Raw genomic sequence first — 26867 nt, 5'->3', positions numbered from 1 at the left:
AATTTTTATGAAAAAAGAAATCCCTCCTTACTTTAGTTTTTAAGATTTCCAAAATCATGCTTTTGCTAATTAAGTAGCATGCATCACAAAAATGATACACAGGGCTGTTTAAATACCAGTAATGATACAATAACCAAATTAAATCCATTGCGGTCTTGGCACGCAATGCAAATTAATATTTAAGTAAAGATTTATATAAAGCTAGCAGTTGATATAGTCGGATGTTTACAGAGTGAGGAAATGTGAAAAATTATTTTTTGAACCGTGGGTTTAGTCATCTTTCTCTTGAGCAAATTGCTCAGTAGAGGGAACAACCAACTAACATAAAGACAGTATACGTGTGTGGCTGTCGCTTTCATGAGAGACTGTTTGCTAAATTTACTACATATAAGTTACTCGATAGATTTATTCATTATTTGCATGCTTTTAATTTAATGAATGTCATTGTTTTATTATGCACTGAATTTGATATGAAGAGGTGATATCCAGTCTGGACATATAACAGAAAATAATGACTAACTCTTGAATCTAACAGAGCATTTATTCTTCGCCTAAATCACTTTCAAAGGAAACGATAGTCTTTCGTTGGAAGTGGAGATGCATGCAGTACGTCTAAAGCTTGGAGCACTGATCTAGATGAAGGTCGAACAGATCATATGGGGTTCCTTCTCTGTAATATGATAAATACCTCACCTCATCTCCCTCTATCATTTCATTCTCAGTTACATCTTCTGTATCTCTGTCAAAGCCATATTCCTCCTCAAGATGATCATCTAAATAAAGAGACATTAAAACGTATGAACCTGGTATCTGAAAATGCATGAACACCAGCAGCAAATAAGTGGTTTAACTTCAAGATTCCAGCGTTTCATAAAACAGGATGTGCCGAAATGAGGAATAAAAAAGTGGTTGTTAAAACCACTTGATATCCACATGCTTTCCCACTGCAAAACGAGTCTATGCAATGGACGAGACTGAGTTTACTGTGGAAAAGTTTCATAGCACTGCATTATGGGCAAGAAAGACCCACTAGGTGATTTTTCACCTCTCTTCTTGCATGCAAGTCATTTTTTTTTGCACAAAAAAAACTGTGATGCAACATATATATTTTCATTGAACCCCCCAGCTAAGAGCAACAAGGTCTGACAGTTAACATTGTTCATTCAAGGACTAATAAAAGTGCACTGAGCATCTTACAAGAGTCTGATCTCTTAAGCACCAGCTCAGCATTTCCCACAATGCTGGATTATTCCACCAATCAAAATGCGGTGATTAAATGATTGAGACTGAACATGTTTTATTACCAGAATATGGCAGGAAAACATTTTAAGAAACACCTTTTTATTGGCTTAAAGAAAATGCTATTTCTCAAATGATACATTCAAGTAAAACAATCCCGTCTTCAATACACCAGTGTGTGGCACACAAAATAAATATGCAAACTGTAATGTGTGGAATTTGTGAAGCTCTGTCACAGAGACCATTATATGTAAACACATTTCAAATGAAGACCTCAAACATCCTCAGCTGAGTGCAACAATGTCTCATAGCCCAACATTTGTGTTTCTGTGTATTGTTATGATGGAATGACATGGGACATAGAGGACAATTCAAGTTCTGGATGGTTGTAATCTTAGGTTCACTTCTTTTTTGTGTGTGCTACCTTGTAATAGCAGATAGAATAATATCTTAAAATATCACTGGTCCTCTTGTCCTGAACTTCACCTGAAGCGGATGTCATTTATCATCCTGTCCAGTCTTCTATACTTTACTGGCCGCAGGTGTTTTCTCATACCCGTAAAGAAACGTAGCAGTGATAACCAGCATCGCACCCAGGAAGAACACACTGCAAAAGAAAGAAGCTTCATTTAGTTCTACACAGTGGGTCATTCCCAAGAAACAGTGCCATTTATGCCAGAAAATTTCAAGACTTAACATTTTTTTATTTAATTTGAAAAGGTTACTGCTGAACTTTCAAGAAATCATATTTTCACATCTCAGGCCAAAACCGCCACAGACATTAGATTATCACCACAATCTTCAGATTATTTCAACCCTGTAACAGTACGTTTGTAATTCATAACCTAAAACTTGAATCGATTGCCTAACAAATCACATATTAGAACTGAAGAAATATGAATGTAATTATCTAGACATACAAACGGAAGACGCATAAATGACCAGCAGAATTTTTGCATTCCTTTGTGCTGCTTTTCCATTGTTTTTTTCTATATAAATCTGCACTAGGCAGATGCGCTCAAGTTCAAAGTCATCTGAAAAAAGTCACATTTCATATGTTACAAACACAGTCTTCTTTCACCTCAGAAGCATCGCTAAGCAACAGAACATGTTATCTGTTTCTGAAAAGCTAATTCATGCATTCATGTCCTCTAGACTGGATTATTGTAATGCATTACTAGGTGGTTGTCCTGCATTCTCAATAAACAAGCTACTGTTATTCCAAAATGCAGCTGCTAGAGTTCTTACCAGGTCAAGAAAATATGATCATATATCCCCAATTTTATCTGGTAGTTCCATATCGATTACAAAGTATTGCTACTGACCTATAAGGCCCTAAAGGGTTCAGCTCCTGTGTATTTAACTGATCTTTTATCCTACTATCCATCACGCTCTGGACTTTTGGTAGTACATAGAATATCCAAGTCCACTAAAGGAGGCTTTTCACATTTGGCTTTTAAACTCTGGAACAGCCTTCTTAATAATGTTTGGGGCTCAGACTCACTCTCCCAGTTTAAACCTAGATTAAAAGACACATCTTGCACTCCAGTTAAATCAGAAGAAATGCACATGATTCTCTTTTGCTTGAATGTTATGAAAAGCAGATACGCTAATTATTTTCCATTTGCTTTTCTCTTTTCTACCTCGGGATGCCCATCCTGAGGTAACTAGAGATTACGCTAGCTCCAGCTTGGATCCAGCCTCTTACGAAGATTTAGATGGCACAACATCTTTGAAGAAAGGGCGCCAACTCCTGCCAGGACTTCAGATGGCGCCAACTCTGAATCAACATGCACCACCGCCAAATTTTCTATACATTGTAATCACAACTTGTAATTACTGCTTTAATGAGATCATTGTTTCTGCTTAAATCAATAAATTGTTTGCAAACTACATGAACAGTATTATATTAGAACAAATGTGTTTGACCGTAACGCTCAGGTTTAAAAAGAAATACAGTGCTCAAGTTCAGTGCTATTTTCTTTTTTTTATTCTACTGCCCCGCGTCTCATGTTCTGTGCAACTGGACCTTAACAATTGAACTGATTTTAACTTGAGCAGCACATTTTTAGAATATAAGTGAATGCAGCGGTCATACACATCATTCTAGCGCATATCTACATACAATCAATGGAAAAGCCGGAGAGTGCAAAAATGCGTTCCATGTGAACGGCTTCAGGGTGTTAAAAACACAAGATGCAAAGGTTCGGATAGTCAAACTTTTTAGAATGTCGTGTTTTTAGGGGCCGTTCGAACACGTTTTTGCATTCCACTGACCACTGCGCTGCTTTTCCATTGATTTTCTATGTAAACACTAGACAGACGAGTTTGGCCGTTACGCTCACGGCTCTTTTGCAGCGTCTCGCACTTCTAAAAACGCAGTGTTGCAAATTAAAATCAAGTTCAACTTAAAAAAAAAAAAATCGTATAATTGAATTGATTCTATCGCTGCAAGCTACAACAGGCAACACAATTTTTACCTGTTTATCAAGTTTATCTGCTCTGTTGCAGGTATAAAAAATTATGAATATAGTCTTACCAATATAATGAATGCACACAAATGTTTGATTTGTTTTCCTGCGGATTCACGAGTCTTTGACACCCCTGGTATAAAAGGACTGTTTGATGGCTTGTTCAAAGGAAATGTTAATGTGTTCTGGCATAATTTGAACATGTAAAATAGCACAAATGTAAATTGCCAAATATGCCACTCTAGTCAGGAAATGCATTTAACAAACAAAGCTGTAGTAAAACAGTACAAAATAAACACTTATGTGTGGATCTACACACACACACACACACACACACACACACACACAAATCTACATAACATACTGTACATCTGATTCGTACGTCTCTTTAGATATAAGCATGCTAAATAAATAAATGCGAATTTAACATCAGAGCATTGCTCTGTTCGTTGGAACATCCCAACCAGTTCAACACAACAACATCGACACACCCATGGGTGTGAGTTTAGGGTGGGATGATCTTTTTATTCACACTAAAGTTAAATAAAGTCTTGTACACACAGTTTGGTAATTCACAGGAATATTCAATAGCTTGTGAATTTAACCGGTAGTAAATCACGCGACACACAAGGCAGTTTCCTGAGAAAGACCCAAATACAATCAATGAGTTTTGAAACAACTGTGTTACCTAGTAGGGTCAAAATCCTCCAATAAGAAATAAGAGATGAGGGTGGAGAGAATGATTGAGATGGATGTGGCAAAGCCCTTCAGGATGTTATCTGCAAACTTAATCACAGCTGCAATGACCAAACCACCCAAAGCCTACAGAAGTATGTGGAGCAAAACACAGATAACAAGGTGACATATCGGTCTGCATACTGTATGTGAGGACGTTTTCGTTTGTATTCTGAAGAGGAAGAGAAAATGTACCTGAAGAGCCACCACAGTCCACGTCACATTATTGTACCCTTGAAAGAGTCCATTCTCAAGCACTCTTTCTCCATCGTACACAAACACTCCCACAAGTCCAAAAAGCAGTCCAAATACACCTGAGATGGGAGGGAACAAGTGTGATGAAATAAATATGGATGGTGGCTCACAAACACACACACACTTCCTGAAACCTGAAACAGAAACTCGTAAGCAATGGCTACCAAAACTAGTTTTTGCTTCTTTTAAGGAATTAAATGGATTGTTGGGTGGTTTCTATGTACATATATTTCCGCTGACCTAGCTGAATATTACGGACCCAGACACTCTGCTTGCTCTCTTTGAGGATCTTTTCAAAGTACACGCCAGCAAATCCACTGGAGAAGCAGGCCACAAGCACCGCCAGCAGTCCCATCAGCTGAGAGCTGGCCGTCAGATCCTTCTGCTGGGCGACTGATGTGACTTCAGTCGGCCATTGCTGGTTCAGGTCAAACAGAAACAAATAAAGAGTCGTTCATATATATAGGGGGATAAAGGGAGGGAACGTCAGGTAAAGGGGGTCCCAGTTCACAGAACATTATAAAAAATGTATATATATATATAAACAAACACACACACACATACCTGATTATTACTAATTTCATATTTAAACTCCAAATTAATGGAGAAACATCATAAAGACAGTAGCCTATATTTTAAAAATATATCCAATATATCACCGATACCACACTGCTACTCTATGTCTCTATAAAATTGATTGATTAGCCATTCATCATTGAAATATATAAATTTTAACATTTATTAGGCTTTAAAAAATAAACTTTTAATTTAAGTGAACTTAAAACAATCTTCACATAAATCCATCCAATAAAATAAATATCACATTTACCTGTGCCCTTCAATATATCAGGGCTCAATTTTTCTATTGTCCCAGTCAGACCAGTTAAGATTTTTACTTGCCAAAATATTTTTTTTTTTTTGACCCATGTAAACTGGTAATGAATGCTTTAAGATTTTCAGGTAGGTCTCACAGGAAGGATATATCCAGAAATTGAATAAAGTTATCAAACACTTCACAGTTTTCACTGCATAAATTATACATTTAAATATAGATAAAGCTACAAAAGTTATTCAGTCAAGAGCAGTGAGTGATTTTCTCTTTTTCATTTGTTCTTTTATTAACATTAATGACAAACAGGATTATTAGGCTGCTGTCACTTTAAGACCTGACACTGGCATCTGACACACAACACATTTTCTTAAAACTATTTATGCACATTTAAGACTTCATTTAACACATTTAAAACTGTGCTTTTAAATATATATTAAAAAATTTCATGCGTTATCGTGTTAATTTTGACAGCCTGAATATATATATTGGGACTTTTTACAAGAAACTGTATAGCTGTCATTTAAATTTTAGGATGGGTGTCCCTCGCACAAGGATGATCATGTTTGGTTGTCCATGGCATATTTATAAGGGCCCTAAATCATCAATCACTATTCCCAACTTTAGTTCACTAATATAGTTCATTAAAAGGAGTGAATGAAAACGAGAGAGCGAATTCAAGAATACTTCTAAGATGCCTTCTTTTGGACATATTCTATGGCAGCTTCATGTATCTTTCATAGAGAACACAATCGCACAATGCACTGCAGCAAGTTTAGTGGGGGAAAAAAATCAAAGATGGCGGATGAAGCAAGAGGAATGTTGCTTATAAATATACTCATAATTCACTCAATACATAGTTTCAAAAAAACGAATTCAGTCTAATTAAGATTAAATGTTACCCAATATTTGTGTGTGCTCTCTGTTTTTATGATTATTAGAGTATAGCATGATTAGCTTAGCAAAATGCTAAAAACAAACTCAGAGTTGAGTCTAGTGTGTGCTTGTTTGAGGAGCTCTACTTGTTAATGAAAGCAAATAATGAAGTCACTCTGTTTTAACGGTCACAAAAGCAGACTGGCTGTTCCATTGCTGCAAGTTTTGAAGAAAGGTGACATGAGAAACAAATCACAAGACTACTACCGGTATATCTGGTCACTTTAGATTAGGGTCCTATTCTCACTTTTAACTATTAACTACGACTTTTGCCTCAATAAACTGCTAATTACTGCTTATTAATATTTAGTAAGGTAGTTGTTAAGTTTATAAGTATTAATAAACAGCCAATATCTTAGCAATATGCATGCTAATAAGCAACTAGTTAATAATAAGAAACTGGACCCTGAAGTAAAGTGTTATACCCTATATACCCTTACCTGGACAAGTGCAATGCCAGCCATCAGAATGACTAGTGAGAGCCACTGGTAAATGCCGAGTCTTTTGCCCAACATGGACACGGAGAACAGGGCTGTAGTGAGAATTTTCAGCTGATATGTAACCTGGAAAACCAAAAGGAATGTAAATGAGATATAAAGACATATGACAAAAGTTTGGGGTCAGTAAGTCTTTTTTCTAAGAAATTAATACTTTTATTCAGCAATGATGCATTAAATTTGATCAAAGTCATATTACCGTTTGATCAAAGAAATATTACTGTTTTTACTGTATTTTTCCTAATGGGTTAGTTAGACTTCTTTCAAAAACATTCAAGAATGTTGAACATAACATATACATACATACACAAAAATCTCCTCCACGGAAACATCAGCAGTTATTGTATTTGATTATTGATTGTTTGACTCCATTTTGAAGATTGCAGATGTCAAATGTTAATTAGTAATATCAGATACATTTACTGGAAATAACATGTAGTTTGTATGACAACATGTTTATGGGTAATGAAATGTATTATGAACTAATTTTATTTCTACTCAGTTCAAAAATGGCACACATAAAAAGTGCCATAGAGAACTAACTCTAGAACTAAAACTATTAAAAAAAATCATGTTAATTGAAATAAAGCTAAAATAAAATATAGATATTAGTTGAAAAACTAAACGAAAACGAGAAACGTTGCCTTGGCAATAAAATAAAATAAGTTTAAATTGAAACACTAAAATTATAAGCTATAAATAAATAAATAAAAAATTTAAGTAAAACTAAAACTGAAATAAAAATTAATTAAACTTAAATAGCAATATTTTAAATAAATAAAAAAGAAGAAAAAAACACAATGAAATTAATAACTAATATAAACATGAAATCTAAAATAATTAGATAATGAGTCAAATTATCTAATTATTAAATAATGAGTCAAAACATCATTAATCCATTTTCCAAAATGTGTTTTTGTTTTACCCTGATTCACTATGGTAAGTGTTTATATATTAGCCCTGTCGGGATGGTTTTTCGTGGGAAATTGTGTACATTCGTCACTCGCCTGTTCATGTCTCGTCATATCTGTAAATATAGAAACATTTTTGACATGTGTTGGTGTAGAAGTGTCATAGGTTAGTTGTCACAACGAGTGAGAAAGATAGACATGGAGCAGCTAAATCTCCAACCTCCGGAGAATCACCCATTTTAAAGGAACACTCCACCGTTTTTTGAAATAGGGCTTATTCACGTTCTTTCCTACATTTAGATAGGTGGGTAAATGCATTTTTGTCTCAGTGCATGCATTGTTTTAGTTTGACAGGGTCGGCGCTAGCTTAGCTTAGCACAATGAATGGAATCCTTTGTTGCCAGCTAGCATGTCCGGCTTAGCTTAGCACAATGAATGGAATCCTTTGTTGCCAGCTAGCATGTCCGGAGTAAAAGTGATAAAAAAAAAAAAAACACGTAATTACTTCTTGTGGCCTGCGTATTCACAACTAATACAAATAGCGATGCAGATTAACACTAGGTGATTTCCTAGGCAGATATTGACTTGGGACTATATTGGGAAGCACAGGTGAAGCACTGCTACTTAGGCGAAGCACTGCTACTGGCTGGCTATTTTGGCTATTGGGGGAATATGCCGACTGAAATAGAGTGTCGGTGCTGTGGCGAGTGGGACAAGTTGCTGCCATCGATGACCAGGCTCAACGCGTCAGATCAAAATGAGCGTGCCCGCAGTTGTGTAACAGCTACCGAGGATTTCACGGCGCTGATCCATCCGGCAGTACTTGATTTTTTTTTCCGGTGTGATAAAGTGAACTGGAAAAAACGCCCCACGCCGAATGGACAGCTGTCCACAGAGTAAGTGATTATTTTAAACATGACACATGTATAGTAAACTGCTTGTAGCCTTCTCCTCTCTAGTAGTTATACTAAAACTCCTAAGTCAAAAGAACCAGGCTAACTCGGTGAGAGAAATATAGCTAACTTAGCCCTCAGTCATTTCATTTTACAGGTAACGATAACAGCGATTTTTATTTTAGTTTGGTTGTTCATGCTAAACAGGTTGAATTCAACAAGAGGTTATACTAGAGGAGGCTAACGTTATTTGAACCGTAGTCTATATACAGCTTCTCAGCATCTATCTTACAACCGAATAAAGACACAGATTAACATAAGGAAGAGTAATAAAAGACAACTTACATGTGCACTTTGTTCTGCCTGTGCTTTGAAAATAGATGGGATGGGACGGCCGTATGTTTCAGACGTAGTAGTACCGTCTTTCTGGACCCATATTCCATTTTTTCAAAGTAACTTAGTCCTCCGGTGCAAAATGCTCTTCGCAAACACGATACTGTTTGATTTTGTAGAGAGGCGTTGAAGTACAGATCTCCAGAGCTGCTAGCCATTTATTTCTCAGTTCCACATTCGATGGAATTCTGTGAAACATTACATTCGTGTATGTCCTTTGCTTGTTCTCACAACCTTTTGCTACGCAGGTAACTACAATGTTTGCTGTAACTGTAGCTGTAACTTCTCAAAATAAACAATCCAAAAGCGAAGACACTCGGTGCAGGTCACGCGTGTCATTCTTCTTCTTCTGTGTTTTGACTCGTTGCACGCCGGTATGTTGACGGAAGTCGTGGAATTTCATGTGTTGCGTGATATGTCTGCGCCCAAGTAGCAGTGCTTCGCCTTAGTAGCTGTGCTTCGCCTGTGCTTACCCCTAATATAGTCCCAAGTCAATATCTGCCTAAGAAATCACCTAGTGTTAATCTGCATCGCTATTTGTACTCGTTGTGAATACGCAGGCCACAAGAAGTAATTACGTGGGTTTCTTTTTTTTTATCACTTTTACTCAGGACATGCTAGCTGGCAACAAAGGATTCCATTCATTGTGCTAAGCTAAGCTAACGCCGACCCTGTCAAACTAAAACAATGCATGCACTGAGACAAAAATGCATTTGCCCACCTATCTAAATGTAGGAAAGAATGTGAATAAGCCCTATTTCAAAAAACGGTGGAGTGTTCCTTTAAAAAAACGCCGAACAGAGGAGAGTCTGCTGGCAAAAAGAGAACGCCACAGAGCTCGTAATAAAACAAGAATCAACATTTGCTTGGCTTTTCGGAGATGGTGAGAACTGAGGGATTTGAAATGTTATAAAAGTGATGTAGAGATGGCGATTTTATTACTCAACAGGTGAGTAAGGTATTTTATTGACCCTCCACTTTTTGTGAAGAGTGATATTCATCCGCACAGTCACGCAGAGCCAAAGCACAACCAAAACAATGTTCTTCCGCAAAATGCAGGAAGCATTTTTTTTTTTTTTTACACAGCGTACTTTAGTTTAGGGTCCAATTCTCACTATTGACTAGTTGCTTATTTACATGCATATAACTAGGATATTGGCTGTTTATTAGTACCTATAAATCACATATTAATGCCTAATTCTTCATGACCATATTCTACATCCTTAATATTCTTAACCAATACCTAAACTTAACAACTACCTTTCTAACTATTAATAAGCAGTAATTAGGAGTTTATTGAGGCAAAAGTCATAGTTAATAGTTAGTTAACAGTGAGAATTGGACCCTAAAGTAAAGTGACCATAAAAATTAATCTAAAAACCTAAACTAAACTTATGATCTGGAAGCTTTCAAAAAAAGGGCCTTCTTCTGGATAGATGCTTTCTCACCTGATAGGTCGCTGCATCTAGATTAGACAAAGCCACATAGAGCAGGTTGTTCTGCAGGGTGTAGATGCCCGAGGGAATGGCCAACTTCAGCGTCAGCAGAGGCTTGTTGATTATTTCCTCCCTCAACACCCGATTCAGTGCACGGACACCGAAACCTAAGAGTCAAATACAGTCAAATACAAAACTCTCCTCCACTGCTCTAAGCTTCTGATAAGACTGAGGATTCTGTTTGAATTGGATTCAAAAGAAAACTGCTATCTAGAGATCTAATGCATCACAGACAGCATGATTAAGTAAATAATTACATTAGTTTTCGCACATTAAAATTCAGGTTTTGAGCTTACTGAAATGAAACATCACTATAGACAGATCAGAGAACTCACTTTGATCTCTGAAGACGAGCAGCAAGCATGCAACAATCTTAAGAACTTCAGCACACACTACGGCAGAGGACGCCAGGTAGCGCGGACCTTCAGAATGCAGCGTTCGGGAATAACGCATTGTCAGCACCAAGGAGGTGGTCTGCAGTACCAGCACTCCCAGAGATACATACTTCAGTCGTGATGAGGTGGGCGACATACTGGAAGCATCCGTTGATACAGAGACGGGGGACAGGGATGAGTGTCCCTGTTTAGTCTAACAGAGAGAGAGAGAGAGGGAGACATCAAAGCGGATTTGAAATAGAATCTTTTGTAACATTATAAATGTCTTTACTGTAACTTTTGATCAATTTAATGTATCCTTGCTGAATAAATGTATTCATTTATTTAATTTCTTCCAAAAAAAAAAAAAAAAAAATTCTTACTGACCCCAAACTTTTGAACGGTAGTGTATAACGTTACAAAAGCTTTCTATTTCAGATAAATGCTGTTCTTTTGAACTTTCTATTCATTAAAGAATCCTGAAAAACATTTGAACACAACTGTTTTCTACATTGAAAATTATGTTTCAAAACCAGTAATATTGTGAAGTATTATTACATTAAATATAAATATTATTATTTAAAATAGCTGTTTATGTTTCTGTTCATGTGATGCAAAGCTGAATTTCCAGCATCATTGCCCAACCTTCAGTGTCACATGATCCTTCAGAAATCATTCTAATGTGATGATTTTGCAAGAAACATTTCTGTTTATTATTAATGTTCAACACAGTTGTGCTGCTTAATATTTCTGTGATGCACTTTTTTTTAGGATGCTCTGATAAATAGAAAGTTCAAAAGAACTTAATTTATTTGAACTAGAACTCTGTTACTGTCTGTTACATTTGATCCATTTAATGCATCCTCGCTGAATAAAAGTATTAATTTCTTACAAATTAAATCTTTCTCACCCTAAGCTTTTGAACAGTAGTGTACAGAATATATGACAATTGTAAATCTTTATCAAAATATAGAGGCAATTAGGTAGCTGCCAAATAACAATGCCAATATGTTTGGTTATAATTTAAAAATATTATTTAAAAAAAGCACATGATGTATAAAAATATATAAAGCACATTTTTGACATTATTTCAGACAAATGCATCAATACAGAGTAAAGATTTGACATCACAACTCACCATAATGCATCACTAATGCATTTCTAAGTGTTCACATGCCTCCAAACCATTAAAGCATTAGACATTACTAAAAGATAATGGCCATGTTTGATTATTAATACCTCAAGGGACACCACACAAAAATCATGTTTTTTGTGAATCATGTCATCAACTGTTTCATTTATCCACATTGATCCATGTCAATGTGAGATATTAAACTGAAATCTAGCTTTCACCATGAGAAAAACCTTCAGCGCTCATGCATATTCATGCAATACAGAATTAAATAAGTACTCATACATCATGCTTTGATAGTCCACATGTCTTTACAATACACCAACTCTGACAGTTTCACAGATCAATAATCTTCACTCACCCCAATAAAAAGCATCATGGCGGTGTCATTGCTGAGATAGTGAGAATTGTCCTGTCATTTCAAGCAGCTATATTTCAGAAGAGACAGTATCCTTTCACAGACAGCAAAGAAGCCAACGTGAGCCACTCCCACTGACACACAGCCGGATAGAAGGAGGATGTCTTATGGTGTTGCAATCCTATATTTCCACAAAAGAACAGACTATTTACACAAGGCCAGCTTTTACAAGCACTTTTATTGTGACAAATGGATCCTCAAGGTCATTGGGAAAAAAAAAGTGAAAGTTTTAAATTGATTGCTTCACATTAATGCAAATAAGACTTGGCAAACAGAAGGTTTGGGTGTGATTGAGAAAGCTGAGGTGAGGTAGGCTGGCCAGTGTGCACACACACACACACACAGAGAGAGAGAGAGAGAGCAGAGCACACAGGCTGCCTTATTCAGAGATGAGGCTGTGCAGAGGCGGGGTCAAACACACAATTCGGCTCTGTGTGCAGGACGACACGGCTCCAGCAACGGCACCATCGGAACCTAAAAAAAGTGCAGTCTGAGTACCTGCTTTTGATAGTGGGAAGTTTTACCTCAGTCTGAAAGGTCACGTAACAACCTCCTTTCTGTTGATTGAATGTACAAATGCTGAGTTTATTTTGCCACATCAGCAAAACAATGGCGGGTGTCTTAACTGTAAATCATAAATACTCCGTATTTTACCTGATTTACCGGTTACCACAACATTCCTAAAGGGTTAGTTCACCAAAAAATTACTCAGTAATTACTCACCCTGTTGTTTTTCCAACCCTGTAAGACTTAAATTCATCTTCGGAACACAAATTAAGATATTTTTGGTGACACTACTTCATAGGCTGCTCATTAATTAAATTTTGCCGGCCCAGAAAAGTTAGTAAAGTCATTGTTAAAATAGTCCAAGTGACTACAGTGACTCAACCTTAAGTTTATCAAGCGACGAGAATACTTTTTGTGCGCAAAAAAAAAAAATAGAATTATGACTTTATTCAACCATCTCTTCTCTTCCATGTCATTCTCCTTAGCTGTTGACGTGTAACAGCGCAGCGCTTCTGTGTTGTACGTCCACACACAAGAAAATGAATAGCTGAATAAAGTCGTTATTTTTGTTGTTTTTTTGCGCACAAAAAGTATTCTCGTCGCTTGATAAACTTAAGGTTGAGCCACTGTAGTCACTTGGACTATTTTAACAATGACTTTACTAACTTTTCTGGGATGGCAGATATCGATTACCTAGCAGCCTATGAAGGAGTGAGACAGCTCTCAGATTTCATCAAAAATATCTTAATTTGTGTTCTGAAGATGAACGAAAGTCTTACAGGGTGGGAACAACATGGGGGTGAGTGATTACTGACAGAATTTTCATTTTCGGGTGAACTAACCCTTAAATGCATGATCTTAATGATAATGATCTCTATGCAAATTTGACAAACATGCTCAGACAAAGTAGATATGATGATAGTGACATTGAAAAGTCCTAATAAGTTGTCACAAGGACTTTTTTTTTTTTTTTGGTTGGTTATTATCCAAAATCAAATTCCAAAGATCATATTTTGAATGCGACTACTGGGGCATGTTGTCACTAAATTAAATGTGGGTTAGTCTGGTTTATTTGTTTTCAATAATGACTGAAAATTTCCAAAAGCTTTTTGTAGACACTTTTTCAGAAATGACCCTATAAAGCCTACTGGGTCATTCCAGGTCAACTCAACCAAAAAATTTTTTTTAATTTTGATCATTTATTTTCTGGTGAAAGACATACACTGCCATTCAAAAGTTTGGGATTGGTAAGATTTTTAATGTTTTTAAAGAAGTGCTCACCAAGGCTGCATTTATTTGATAAAAAAAAAAAAGTAACATTGTGAAATATTATGACAATTTAAAATTCTATTTTAATATATTTTTAAATGTAATTTATTCCTGTGATGCAAAACTGAATTTTCATCATCATTGCTCCAGTCTTCAGTGTCACATGATGCTTCAGAATTCATTCTAATATGATGATTTGCTGCTCAAGAAACGATTAATATCAATGTTGAAAACAGTTATGTAAATTTTTTTTATGAATGTAAAGTTATATTTCATTTATTTGAAATAGCATCATATGAACGCTTAAAGTGCATATCGGATGCACATAAAAGGTCATTTCTGCATATAAAGAGCACGCAAAATGAAAGCATGAACTCGTGCTGTAGATACGCAGTACCAGGAGATTCACAGACAAGCTGTTTTAACTGAATGCAACTTGCACTGACATGTCTTAAAATATGTCAGTGCCATTGTTTTGTCTCAAGATGCACACCAGTAATGTTTTAATGTTCAAGGTAATTACACATTTAACAGTCTGTTTAAGATCTGCTGATTCTACGTGCTAACATAACATCACATGAAAACTAAAGGGATATAAATGTGTATTAGCCATTTAAGGTAAAGATGATAACATCAGATGAATGATTATGTTAAGCGAATGTTCTAGGAGGTTTCTGCTAGCTCCTGATCTCTGTATTGTTAGTTAAACAAGCATAGTACTTGGCTTTTGGTGCCCCTGCCCTGGTCTTTGAAACTGTTTATGATCATAATGACCTGAGGTGTGGACTTCTCTTCATCTCTGTGAGGTATCTGCATGTTACAATTATTCTGAGTCCAACGACAGTTTCCGATAAGCGGGTGAAGATTTGTTACTGTCTTTTCAGCGTTTCAATTAAACTTTTATCTGACTCCATTTTATCACGACCACAAATTTAGGTTGAAATGCCAATTGGGTAGTGGTCATTTATACAATAGTTTATTAGCACATTTGATTATTCTATTTAACTTTTTACTCTTATTATCCTCGTTCACTCTGTGTCACGTTTTGGGTTTGTTCATGTCATGTTTCCATGTCTGTCATGTGATTCCCTGTTTGTCATGTGATCCTACCGTGTGTCTTGTCATTGGTTAATTGTCTGATCATTATTCACAGGTGTGTCCCTTGTCTTGTCATTAGTCTGTGTATTTAAGCCCTCATGTTTGCCATGTGTCTTGGGCCCCGTTTACACGATGGGAAAACGCAGATATTTTCCTGCGTTTTGGCCTGTCATTTACACGAAAACGCCGTTTTTATCCCAGAAAACGATTATTTCTAAAAACTCCGGCCAAAGTGGAGATTTCTGAAAACGCCGGTTATGTGTTGCCGTGTCAACTGGGAGAAACAGGGTTTTAGGTTCTCAAACGTCACATTATGCGCCAGAAAATGCTTACGTCATGTGAGCGCCCTATGTTTAGAGTTTGTTTGGCTACTATTTGATCATGGATGCTGTTAAAGTGGTACTCATTTTTACTTTTGTGCAAACGCTTTTGGCCTGTTTGCATTTGCTTCGCTGTCTGTCCACACGAACGAACCTCGCGCCATGTCTGTTGTTTTGAAAGGAACAGGAAGTCGCTCGTGCTATTCGTTGTTGTCGATTTTGAGGATTCTGATTGGCTTGCATGGCTTTATCCTTCTCCCTACACTGCCGCCCATTGTATTTATGCGGGTTGATGTAAACGACAACTTTTTTTGAAAACGATGTTGTGTGCACGATGTTATTTTTGAAAACGGAGGGGGAGAAATATTCGTTTCTCTAAATACCTGGCTATGTGTAAATGTGGCCTTGGTCAAGTATTGTTTCCTGTAATCTGCTGTTGTGTAAGTTCATGTTCATGCTTTGGTTTTGTTTATAATAAACTGCACTTGGGTTCTCATTTACAACTTGCCGCCAGTGGATCCTATTACACTCGGATGCCAAAGTTGCACAGGGTCCTCCTCGCACCAGCCATTAATTTTACGCGGGCCCACGATCACAAACTCGCCAGTCTGATCGATAACCAGAGTTTATGGCTAAAGCAGTTCAACAATGTCGCTGCCACTTGCAGTTGTTATATAGGCGACTGTAGGGGGCCACATGGGTACTTTTTAACAATATAAAAAGTACCCATGTGGCCCCCTACAGTCGCCTATATAACAACTTACTTAAAACCCAAACAATAACCAGAGGTTATGGCTAGTACATTAAGATAATGACGCTCCAGCGCTTGCTATTACCTCAATAGTATTTTTATCTAGCTCCCTGAATAATGCGACTGCATAACAACTTAGTTAAAGTCAAGCAGTTAGTCAGAATCTAGAATCTCACCAGATGTGCCCCATGCTTCGTCTAACCTGAGATCTAGTATGTACTTCACCCTGGACCCAGCTTTGCGGTAACCATGGATACAACGCAATCTACTAAAGTTAATAATTTCAGAGTAAATCAGATTAAATCCAAATGTAACAATTTATCATGTCAGGTAAATGTATCATGCCAATTACATAATCAGTTCAAAGAAAGGCAAAGTTGCCCTCTCTTCCAGTTCTTCCAGTTCTTCCAGTCATACAGGGCTCATGAAACTTCAAAGTCTGGGTTAATAACTTTTTACATCCTTTGCACTTTAAAGCCACACCGTGGACTTTGTGACCTAAAGAGTTGACGCATACGAGTTATTTTAAATGATTCCTCAGGCCAATATACAGCGTTTGACACTATTAATGCTCCGAGCGGGGCTGCCCTCTTGAAATACCGCCTATGTAAGTTTGGAGGAGACGGACCGTCGTTGAACAGGTCATGTGATCTGGAGAACGTATCGCTTTACGGCCGTCATGTGACCATAGGCTCTGATATACTGTCTTCTAGACTTCTAGACAGTGCTGCGGCGCTTGTGGCCTCTAGGGGCGCTAGACGTGAAAGTTCCAGGTCTAGTGCCCCTAGCGCCCGCAAAAGTTCCGCGGTGTGGCTTTAAGTTTGTGACCTGAGGGCTTTTCCTTTACGTTTAATGACTGCCCCCATAAAATGTGTATAAAACTACAATGGGTATAGAGTTTCCTTAGTTGGACTTGATGACTGCAGCGACCACGTTCTCAATAAAGAATTCTGCTCAGATACATCCAAGTCTCCTGGTCTTCGCTTTTGAGTTTCCTAAATAGCTACAAGTATTATGTGGTTAAATGTCAAAAAACCTCAAATATCATACACTAGAGCTGTGTGGGGTGGGGGAAAATTGAGCGCGATCTGCTGTGACGTCACAATCATGTTGCATTGTGGTCTATGGGTCTGCCTGAAGTGTACATGTTGAGTAGAATCGCTCCTTCAATCAAAATCGAGGTGTTGATGGTCTGTCCAAATAAACTTCCTTTGCCCACTTGACAATAGTTGAACATAGTTTAAAATGGTTGTGGGGATTCCCCCTAGGGGAAGTGCTTAGTAAAGTTAAACCAGCCACTTGGCTAGCCGTTTTAGTAAAAGTGGCCACGCCCCATTCAAACATTTTGGCATCCCGTCATGAACATGAATCGAAATTTCAACTTTTTGTCGATATAAATTGACAATCAGACTCCTGCGCTGGTTTGGTTCCGATCGAGTGAAAAACCTAGGATTAAAAAAATACAAAATAGCCACACAAAAAAAATCACCAGGGCAACGTGCAATCTTGCCCACTGGCATGGAGCGAGCGTTTTCAATTCATTCCTACGGAAGTTGAGCTTCACGCCCGTGTGGTGCATTGTGGGATTGACCGTAACGGACCGGCTACTGGGAAAATGCGCTGATAGCGTCAAAAGGTTGGACAGTTCTAAGCTTTATGAAAAAAGCGAAAAACACGGTCAGCAGCCAATCGCTGTGAGGTTCAGGTAGTGATATGTGTCTTGAGCGTTGCAGGTTGTGGCAGAGTTTATGCTGGATTTAGTACATATCATATTGTTTACTGTTATATGTTAAATATCAGTTCGGATGCGTTCACTGTGATTATACTGGCTGGGTTTACAAAAGTTTAGAAAATTGACAGCATATTTACTTCTCGATCGCCCCCAGGTGACTGGATGCAGTATAGATAAACCCCGCCCTTTCCATGTAACGTAAGAACATGAGACAAACTAAACAATCAAATTACACTTCAAATAATTTTTTTCCAAAGATGGTTTCTGTCATTTTAGGCAGTTTTTATCACGCTGATGATAGTTCAAGTGTTCGTTCTTTAAATAATTTTGGTTTTAGTTAGTTATTTGATGCTATAAAAACAGGGAGTTTTGCTGCTGAAGTTGATACGCACAGTTGAGAATTGGCCAACCTTTTGATGCCCTCGGCCGCTCTCTACACTTTCTCCGGTCTGCTGTCAATCCCACAATGCACTGCGGAATGGTGATGGGAAGTACTTTCTTTTGTTACGTAACAGCCCCATAGGCTGAAGCTATGCAGTCTGTACTGGAAACAGACATTTTTAGTTCACCTCCCGAGTCTTTGGATCTGAGTTGTTCGTTCAACACAAGTTATGGAAAAGAACCATTGTGACAGAAATGTACAAATTTATAAATTGCATGAAATTTAAGACCAGAAACTCATCAAGTAAACTGTAAGAGTAAAGCAGTTACGCTTGATTGTAAGGAAGGTTGGGAATTATTAAATAATTTCTGTATCCAATACGGCTGTCACTTCACGTGACAAAAAAACGAAAGACTCAGATCCGAAGACTTGAGTAGGAAGGTGATCTAATCATTTCTGTTTCCGGTAGAGACTTGCATAGCCTATGGGGCTGTCATGGGATGAACGAACGACTCGGACCCGAAGACTCGGGAGGTGAACTAATCATGTCTGCGTCCGAAATCTTAAAAATGCTGCCTTCGGAGGCTGCATTTCAAGGTAGGAACTAAGGCATCTGGGCACGTCTGAATCCAATGTTAGCTTCACTTCCTGTCTCCTGAGATGCCTTCATCTGATTGGTTTTTGAAGGCAGCATAGATGTATCCTCCGCTGCCTTTGATATCCCACAATCCTGTGCAATCCATTCTGTGAGAGTTAAGCTTAAAAAAGGTAGATGGCATCTGAAAGTTGCGGTTGGTTAGTTTGTGTGTAAATGTACGTTTATGACCAACGTTTATCACTTGTGATGTCATTTCCAGCAAGAAATTACTTTTGTTGCAATTAAATACACCAAAGTTCTCTCTGTTTTGCTGTAGATCATTAATCCGTTCAGCTGCCTCAGAAATTTGTCCGAAATCAGTTTCGTGAGGTACTGTCGTGTCCAAACGCCATTGCCTGATATGGCAGCGTGGCAACAAATCAGCTGCCTAAGTTTTCGGTCGTAGCCCATTTCTGTTTCCTGTACAGAACCTATGGGATGTTGCGCATGTGCATTCAACACAAAATTAACAAATCACTCTCTGAGACAACTCTCTCCTGATCAGCTGATCAACATTTCAGCTGCCTATGCCTGGGACACACTAGACGATTTTCAAATCTTAACCGATTTTAAAACTGTGGGAGACCACAGACATAATTAGCATTATGCTAATTATATTATGCATTATACTACCGAATTTTAGCATTATAATCCTCCGGATGCACACACTAGAAGATTCGTCTGGACAGCGAGACCACGCACCTGTCGATTATAGTAACAGATCTCACCGAGACTCGCAAGATCAAACATGACTTGAGAAGAAAAAGAAATTGAGGACGATTGACGGCATCAGCTGGTTCTTCTGGCGTGAGTTTTGTTTTACGGGAAAAAAAAACAAAGGAGAAAAAATAATATTAATGATCTTCTTTCTCAATTCTCCACATTTTGTGGCATGTTTGTGGCTGCCAAGTTTCAGCTATAGACCATTTCAATGGCTATTTGTAGATGTAAGGAAGTGACGTGTTTGGCCCTCAGACGTTTCCGGTTAGTTAGCGCGCACAATCGAAACAACGGCGGGAGACGCTTTATTTACGGCAATTGTGCGATAATTTTCTTATACATGTGAATAAAACATGTCAAAAATAAAATTAGGAGCATGTTGTTCGGTGGTTGGATGTTCTCTCAGGCCGGAACTAACTTGCTCTCGAAATCAAAGTGTTTAGATTTCCGAAAACCAAAAAACAACGTGATGCCTGGATTGCGACAGTGAAGAGAGAAAGCTGGCACACATTTTATCTCTGCTAAGTAAATGACATTTTTGTCACTAAATTATTTGCATTTCTATACGTTCACTAGTTAAGTATGATGAATCATTATTTGAGCTAGCAGTGTGGCTCCATCATTTTCATATGTAAATAGCTACGTTAGCGTTTTGATACGTTTGCAGTGAATAAGACAGATTTCTATTTCCGTTTCATTTCTAAATGTTCTTTGGGCTGCAATTAGGAAAGTAGCCGTACATTAGTTGTCTAGCTATCTATTCAGCTGACAGATGCAGTGTATAACACTTTACAATAATGTTTTATTGTGTAACATTAGCTAACTGCATTAGCCTATTTCACAAAGATAACGATAAACAACATTTTTCATCACTTATTAAGCTTGTTAAATGTTAATTCCAACATGCACTAATGTGTGAAAGCTATAACCTATCCCAATAATGTTTGTCTACTTTTGTCTTTAGGAAAGCCATCAGATGATCCTCTAAATCCAGATTACATACCATCAAAGCTTCCTCACAGACCTGACACCTCCAGAAAAATGGACCGATATCAGAGGTCTCTGAGATAAGCATCAGAGGTCTCTGAGATAAGCATTGGAGTTCAGCCTACTGAGGAAGTAGAGGACATGGACATAAATGTAACTTAAGTCCTCCAATGATATGTGTGCTGGAACAGATCTCACTATGAGTGATATTGAAGATATGCAGAAACTGAACACATCTTACAAAGAGCAAGAGAAAAGTCTAGAGTCAAAACTCTCACCTTTGAGAGGAAACAACTGAAATCTGATGTGGATTTAAACGATGATCAAATCATTCACTTCTACACTGGCCTTCGCTCATCCAACGTGTTTTTTGCCCTATTGACATATCTCACCATTGCTTGGAGTCCGAGAACACTGAGTCCTCCAACACCTCTCCAATTTTACTTAGTTTTAATGAAACTGAGACTTGGCCTCACTCATAAAGATCTTTCATTGCAGTTGTGCAACAATCTCTGCAATATTTCATGACTGGTCGAACGTAATGACACAGCGTTTCAGCTCTCTAAATCATTGGCCTTCTAGGGAAGATATTAAAAATAATCTTCCTGCCCTGTTCAAAAGCCCCCCGTTCAATTCAGTGAGGTGTATCATAGACTGCAGCGAGATTTTTATTGACCGACCAACATCAGTCAGTGCAAGAACAATGACATACTCCAACTATAAGTCCCACAACACCATCAAATTCCTGGTTGGCATCAGTCCAACAGGGTCAATCACATTCCTTTCCAAGTCTTGGGGTGGGAGTGCCAGTGACAAAACAATCACAAAATCATCTGGTTTAATTGATCTTTTGGAAGAGGGAGACATTGCCATGGCTGACAGAGGGTTCAGTTTCCCTGAGTATTTTGCTGCGAAAGGAGTCCAGCTACTCATACCCGTGGAAAGACACAGCTTTCAGGACAAGAAGTGTCTGTGTCACGTCAAATGTCAAGGTTGAGTATTCATGTGGAAAGAGCTATTGGTCGCATTAAAAAGTACTGCATTTTGCGACAAACGCTCCCCATAAACTTGGTGAAGCGAAGATCAAAAGACACAGTGGCAACTGTAGATACAATTCTATTGGTTTGTTCTGCATGATCTAATTTAAAGTCATTAATTCGGTAAAAAAAAATACATTAGACAGCAGACACTGACAAGTGGTTGGAAACCTTTTATTTTGTTATTGAATGATTGTGTAGAGAATTATGTATTATCTGTTGTATATAGATTTAGATTGGATTTATGTTTGGTCTTTAATTATATTTTTTTCTAACTGTCTACAATTATCAAACAATTGTTTGTTAATGAGAAAATTTGTTGTCCTGCAATTGACAATGTATTTCACAACAAAATGATCAATTTTAACAAATTACTTAGAAGGATGTGTATGATTTCACATTTATTTAGATTATGGTGAACACACTGAACAAAACCATTGCTCACCAGGGTGCCTACACACTTCAGATGAAACACCTTGTGACAGACAGAGCACAGTGTGACACGTTTTAGGCCTACTTTTACACAAACAGGAAGTCTCTGCGATCAGGAAATTGTTTCCTCAGTTTGTGTGTGCAAATTTCTGTGAGAATGTGCTGTCTGTAGAAGAGGTCCAGTTTTGTTCTGATCTGAGCCCACCCAGTACTCTTCAGAGAACTCTACGTTCTGAACGCTCTGTTGTCCAAATGACAAAGTAAGATGATTTGAGTTCACACACTGCCATTTGCACCTGAACTTGTGCATAGAATGCATGGTTCTGTTTAAGCTCAAAGTTTTTCCCCAGACAGAAATCTTTGCTCTTGATAGCATCAGTTATGGACATATTTGCATACTTTAAGGGGCATTTTATTTCAAGTGTAGCACATGGGCAGCACTTGCAATGGACTATTCCATCTGGGCTGGCTCCTAAATGAGGAAACTTTGGATTGACTACCAACCCTATTTCTATTCCTACAACCCTACTTGAAATGGTCTATAGAAGCACACAACATCCGGTTTGTGAAGCTTGCTCTCTCTCATTGGCTATCGCGGGTATATCATGTCAGAGGCAGCCCGATCAAGAGACGTAAACATCAAACATGTTTGATATTTAGGGTTGCCAACTGTCCCGTATTAGCCGGGACGTCCAATATATTGGGCCTAAATGATTTGTCCCGTACGTGACCTCCCTTGTCCCGTTTATTGACTGCTACGCTGATCTAACCACTAACTAAGGGACTTCACGTTGCGTCTTTTGCGTGCTCAATTTTGTTATTTTAAAGTTTCCTAATGTTGTTTTGGAGTCTCCTACAACAGGTTTACATGCATCAAAGGTCAAAAAACTGTATAATTTCCTCATAATATAGCCTACATTTGCACATCACCACATTTTCAATGATTCTCAAACGACTCGTCAGATGAATCAATCTCTCTAAATCCCGCCTTTCCGCGAGCTACTCTGCTCTGATTGGCCAGACAGCTCAGTCTGTTGTGATTAGTTTACCGCGTGCAGCGCACATCGAAAACAAAAACGCCCATTGCCAAAACAACGTCAGCTGTCCTGAGGCTTCCTACACCATAAACTAAAGACAATAACGAACAATGATGTAAATTTTACCATATCAATGCGAGCGCGAGTCCGATGATGAAACACTGGATGAACTAGTTATTCAACCCGAACCTCCATCGCAAGGACGACTCGAGCAGGACGTTTCTCAGTGATACGCTACTCAGTTTGACGTACATTATGAGATGTTGCAACTGTAATTCCTCACCATCAGCATTAACAAGTGCATGTCCATCAATGAACTGATTATTTTACATGTAAGTTACTCATTTATTTACAGAGTATTTTTGTAATATATTGCGGTGAACACGTGGAAACTGTATCAATAACAGTGCATGTGTGCAATGTATACATTAGCCGAGCTCTAGCGTGAATGACTGATGTGAATGACTGATGTAACATAAACGTTGGTAAAACAAATCTTGCTCCATGCTTAATCTTCCCTCAAATTAGTGAGAATGACAGACGATCTGCATTATTAGACACAGTTATAGGTAATAGTGGCCCACAAACTGATTAGCAGAAGTATTTAAGACAGTGATTACGTGAGTTAGCCAGTTAGCAGGAGACCTACACAATATAAAACTCAACCACCTTTTTTGAACACCACCTTTCAAGAGCAAGTGGTTTGTGAATCGTGCATTGAACTCTGATGGGATTCGAGTCGTCAGTGAAATAAAGGGAACACAGCAAAAGTTTAGGATTATACTGCTGTGAAATCATGGTAAAGATGAATTTTAACCACTTATTCTTCACATGCTCGTCCTTGGGCAGTGAAAAAAACTGGCTTTACCTTCACATTATAGAGCACAGCGTCTTCTCGACATGATGCTCTCCAGCATCCATAGCTGCAGGTTTGAGGTTCAAGTTTTCCCTGGTGTCTGCGCACGCAATAAGTGGGCGGGAAATATGCCAGTTTCGTCTTGACGTCACAACGAAACGACTTATGACTCGTTTGAAAAACAATTCATTTAACTGACTTAGAGTCGACTCTTACTTTTGAAAGACAATAACTTTATATACGGTGCACTTTCAGATTTAACACTTTTTACAGGATGTTTTCATTCACTTAGAGCTATAGGCTACACACTGCATGAAATGTCATTTTCAAAAATCCATAATAGGGGCCCTTTAAATGTAGACATGCTTCAAGAAGCACGCTCAAATAGAGAGCAACGCCCTTGCGACGCTCGTTTTTTTCCAGGCCGCAGCGAGATGAAAAAATCTCAACTTTGTGCAAGCAGGTCATGTGACATCGAACCAACCGATCAGCAACAGTAACAACATTGAAAGCTCAGCCAAGATAGGTGTATGCGAGTAAAATGAGGAACATCTGTTTTTGAATGCATTTGTAGATAATATTGCAAACAAATCATTATGATATTCACGGTGATACTGTAATGGGAAATCCATGTTTCAAACAGTTGTGTAATTTTTTTTTCAGGATTCTTTGATGAATAGAAAGTAAAAAAAAAAAAAAAAAAACGCATTAATCTGAAATAGAAAGCTTTTGTAACATTAAAATGTCTTTACTGTCACTTTTGACACATTTAATGCATTTTTGCTGAATAAAACTATTCATTTTTTTAAAACAAATTATTACTAATCCCAAACTTTAGAACGGTAGTAACTGTACGTACACACCGCCGCCAACTTGAGCTTCCAAAGTTACCGGAAGTCATTCATTTTCAATGGAAGCTGGCTTAAGGAGCGTCAAATCCATCGGCGTCGCGTTTTGAGCGACCAGAGCGTCAATCAGAAAGTTGAAAGTAGGCTTGTTTGAGATGAGCAAAATCTGCGCAGAACCGATCACCGGTGATCAGCGCGAGATGCATGCCGGTTAGAAATGTGTCCGAGTGCGGTCCGCCTTGCTCTGATGTCATGCTGACGTATGTCAAAAATCTCTCGCGAGCGCAAGGCCCACTTGTCGGATTCTGCAGTCGGGCGCAGTTGCTCTCCACCGACTGCGCTGATCAAAAGCACGATGGGAAACGACTTGCTTGACGACACAGCTTATGCTCATTGGTTTAAACAACTGTGATGTATTGTTCTCTTTTAAAATGTTTTGATTTTAAAACTCTAATATCATGTTTTATGTGTATATGTTATGTGTGAATATTCCCAAACTATCTGACAGTGCGATCTTGGGTTATGCAATTTAATTTTTATAAAAAAGAAAAGAAAAGAAAAGAAAAACATGTCTGTAAAGAAAAAAATATTGATAAACATGTATTTGGAATGGAATTAAATAACAAGTTCTTTGGGTGTCTTGTTCATTTTATTTATTACCATATAAAAGCAACAGAACTTGAATTACATCCAGTTTATTAGCAACACTGTGCACGAGCGTGAATCCCGCGATATCCATATGCAGCTCAAGTCGGCGGCGGTGTGTACGAAGCCTACAGTTAGAGATACGCAGTTATGAACCAACTTTCATGTGTGGATGATACCACAAAAGACCATTTTGAAAAAATAAATAAACAAACAACAATCAAATGAATAATCTCACGAGGAAGCGTGACCTCGCACCTCGCCAAAACGGTTGACAGGGAGGGACACCTCGTTAAAGTAAAAAGGTGTAAAGATGTGTTTAGTTTGTACTATACCTGGTCTCACATAAGTGCAGCTCAGATGTGTTGTGCTGAGTGAGCGAACGGCACAGGTGTGCAGTGAAGCCCTGAATGATGCATCTGATTCATTTGAAATTAAAACGATTACTTCCTCAAACACATCACTAGAACCAGCCCAAGTGAAACTATGTTTGACACTCATGTTTCTGTCGTGACTCGTGCCAGTTTCCCTAAAACTTTTCAAATGAAGATGCGAATTTGCTTACAGTGACATCTAACGATGGGTGTGCTCCCTTGTATGCAACTTTTTTTGTCTGGAGCAAAAATGATATTTTTCATAATGAAATTGATGTTGAGAGGTTTTGATATAGGCTATTTTTAAATGGGGGACAAAGGGATTTCACATCAGCAGAATACATTCTGAAATTAGGTTTTGTGGCTTTGTGAAGATGAATTTTACCCAGAACCAGAAGACAAAGCAACAATAGGCTATAATAAAAATAATTTGAATTAATATCTGAAAGAAAGATCTTAGTTTCTGTAATTGGCACTAATTCGTTTAAACAAAATAGCACGATCATTCCAAAAAGACAGGTATCTGTAAAAGCAAAAACACACACACACACACACACACACACACACACACACACACACACACACACACACACACACACACACACACACACACACACACACACACACACACACACACACACACACTCACACACACA

General features: G+C 38.0%; 1 protein-coding gene across 2 annotated transcripts; it reads right to left on the bottom strand.

Moving 5' to 3' along the window:
• Positions 1-1282: 1282 nt before the first annotated feature.
• On the bottom strand, positions 1283-26349 carry slc35a3b (solute carrier family 35 member A3b). 2 transcript variants are annotated; one of them, XM_081373911.1, is made up of 9 exons: positions 26173-26349; positions 12523-12700; positions 10991-11243; positions 10608-10762; positions 6906-7028; positions 4941-5118; positions 4641-4759; positions 4399-4532; positions 1283-1846 (listed from the first exon to the last, which is right to left on the bottom strand). In XM_081373911.1, exons 2-9 carry the CDS (start codon positions 12538-12540, stop codon positions 1762-1764), a joined length of 1065 nt encoding a protein of 354 aa, XP_081230037.1. In that variant the 5' UTR covers positions 12541-12700; positions 26173-26349; the 3' UTR covers positions 1283-1761. The 2 variants fall into 2 exon arrangements, with proteins under 2 accessions (XP_081230037.1, XP_081230038.1); XM_081373912.1 differs by lacking the exon at positions 12523-12700.
• Between the last annotated feature and the right edge of the window lie 518 nt (positions 26350-26867).

Source organism: Scardinius erythrophthalmus, assembly GCF_964197995.2.
Source record: "Scardinius erythrophthalmus genome assembly, chromosome: 9".
Taxonomy (NCBI): domain Eukaryota; kingdom Metazoa; phylum Chordata; class Actinopteri; order Cypriniformes; family Leuciscidae; genus Scardinius; species Scardinius erythrophthalmus.
The sequence above is the reverse complement of the archived record's forward strand: the minus strand, read 5'-3'. Positions and strand labels throughout refer to the sequence as shown.

Coding starts and splice junctions, on each gene's coding strand:
- slc35a3b (XM_081373911.1), bottom strand. Junction 5,119..6,905: donor CTGGCATTGCACTTGTCCAG/GTAAGGGTATAT, acceptor GACCTGAACCAG/CAATGGCCGACTGAAGTCAC. Junction 4,760..4,940: donor GGTCCGTAATATTCAGCTAG/GTCAGCGGAAAT, acceptor CTCCCATCTCAG/GTGTATTTGGACTGCTTTTT.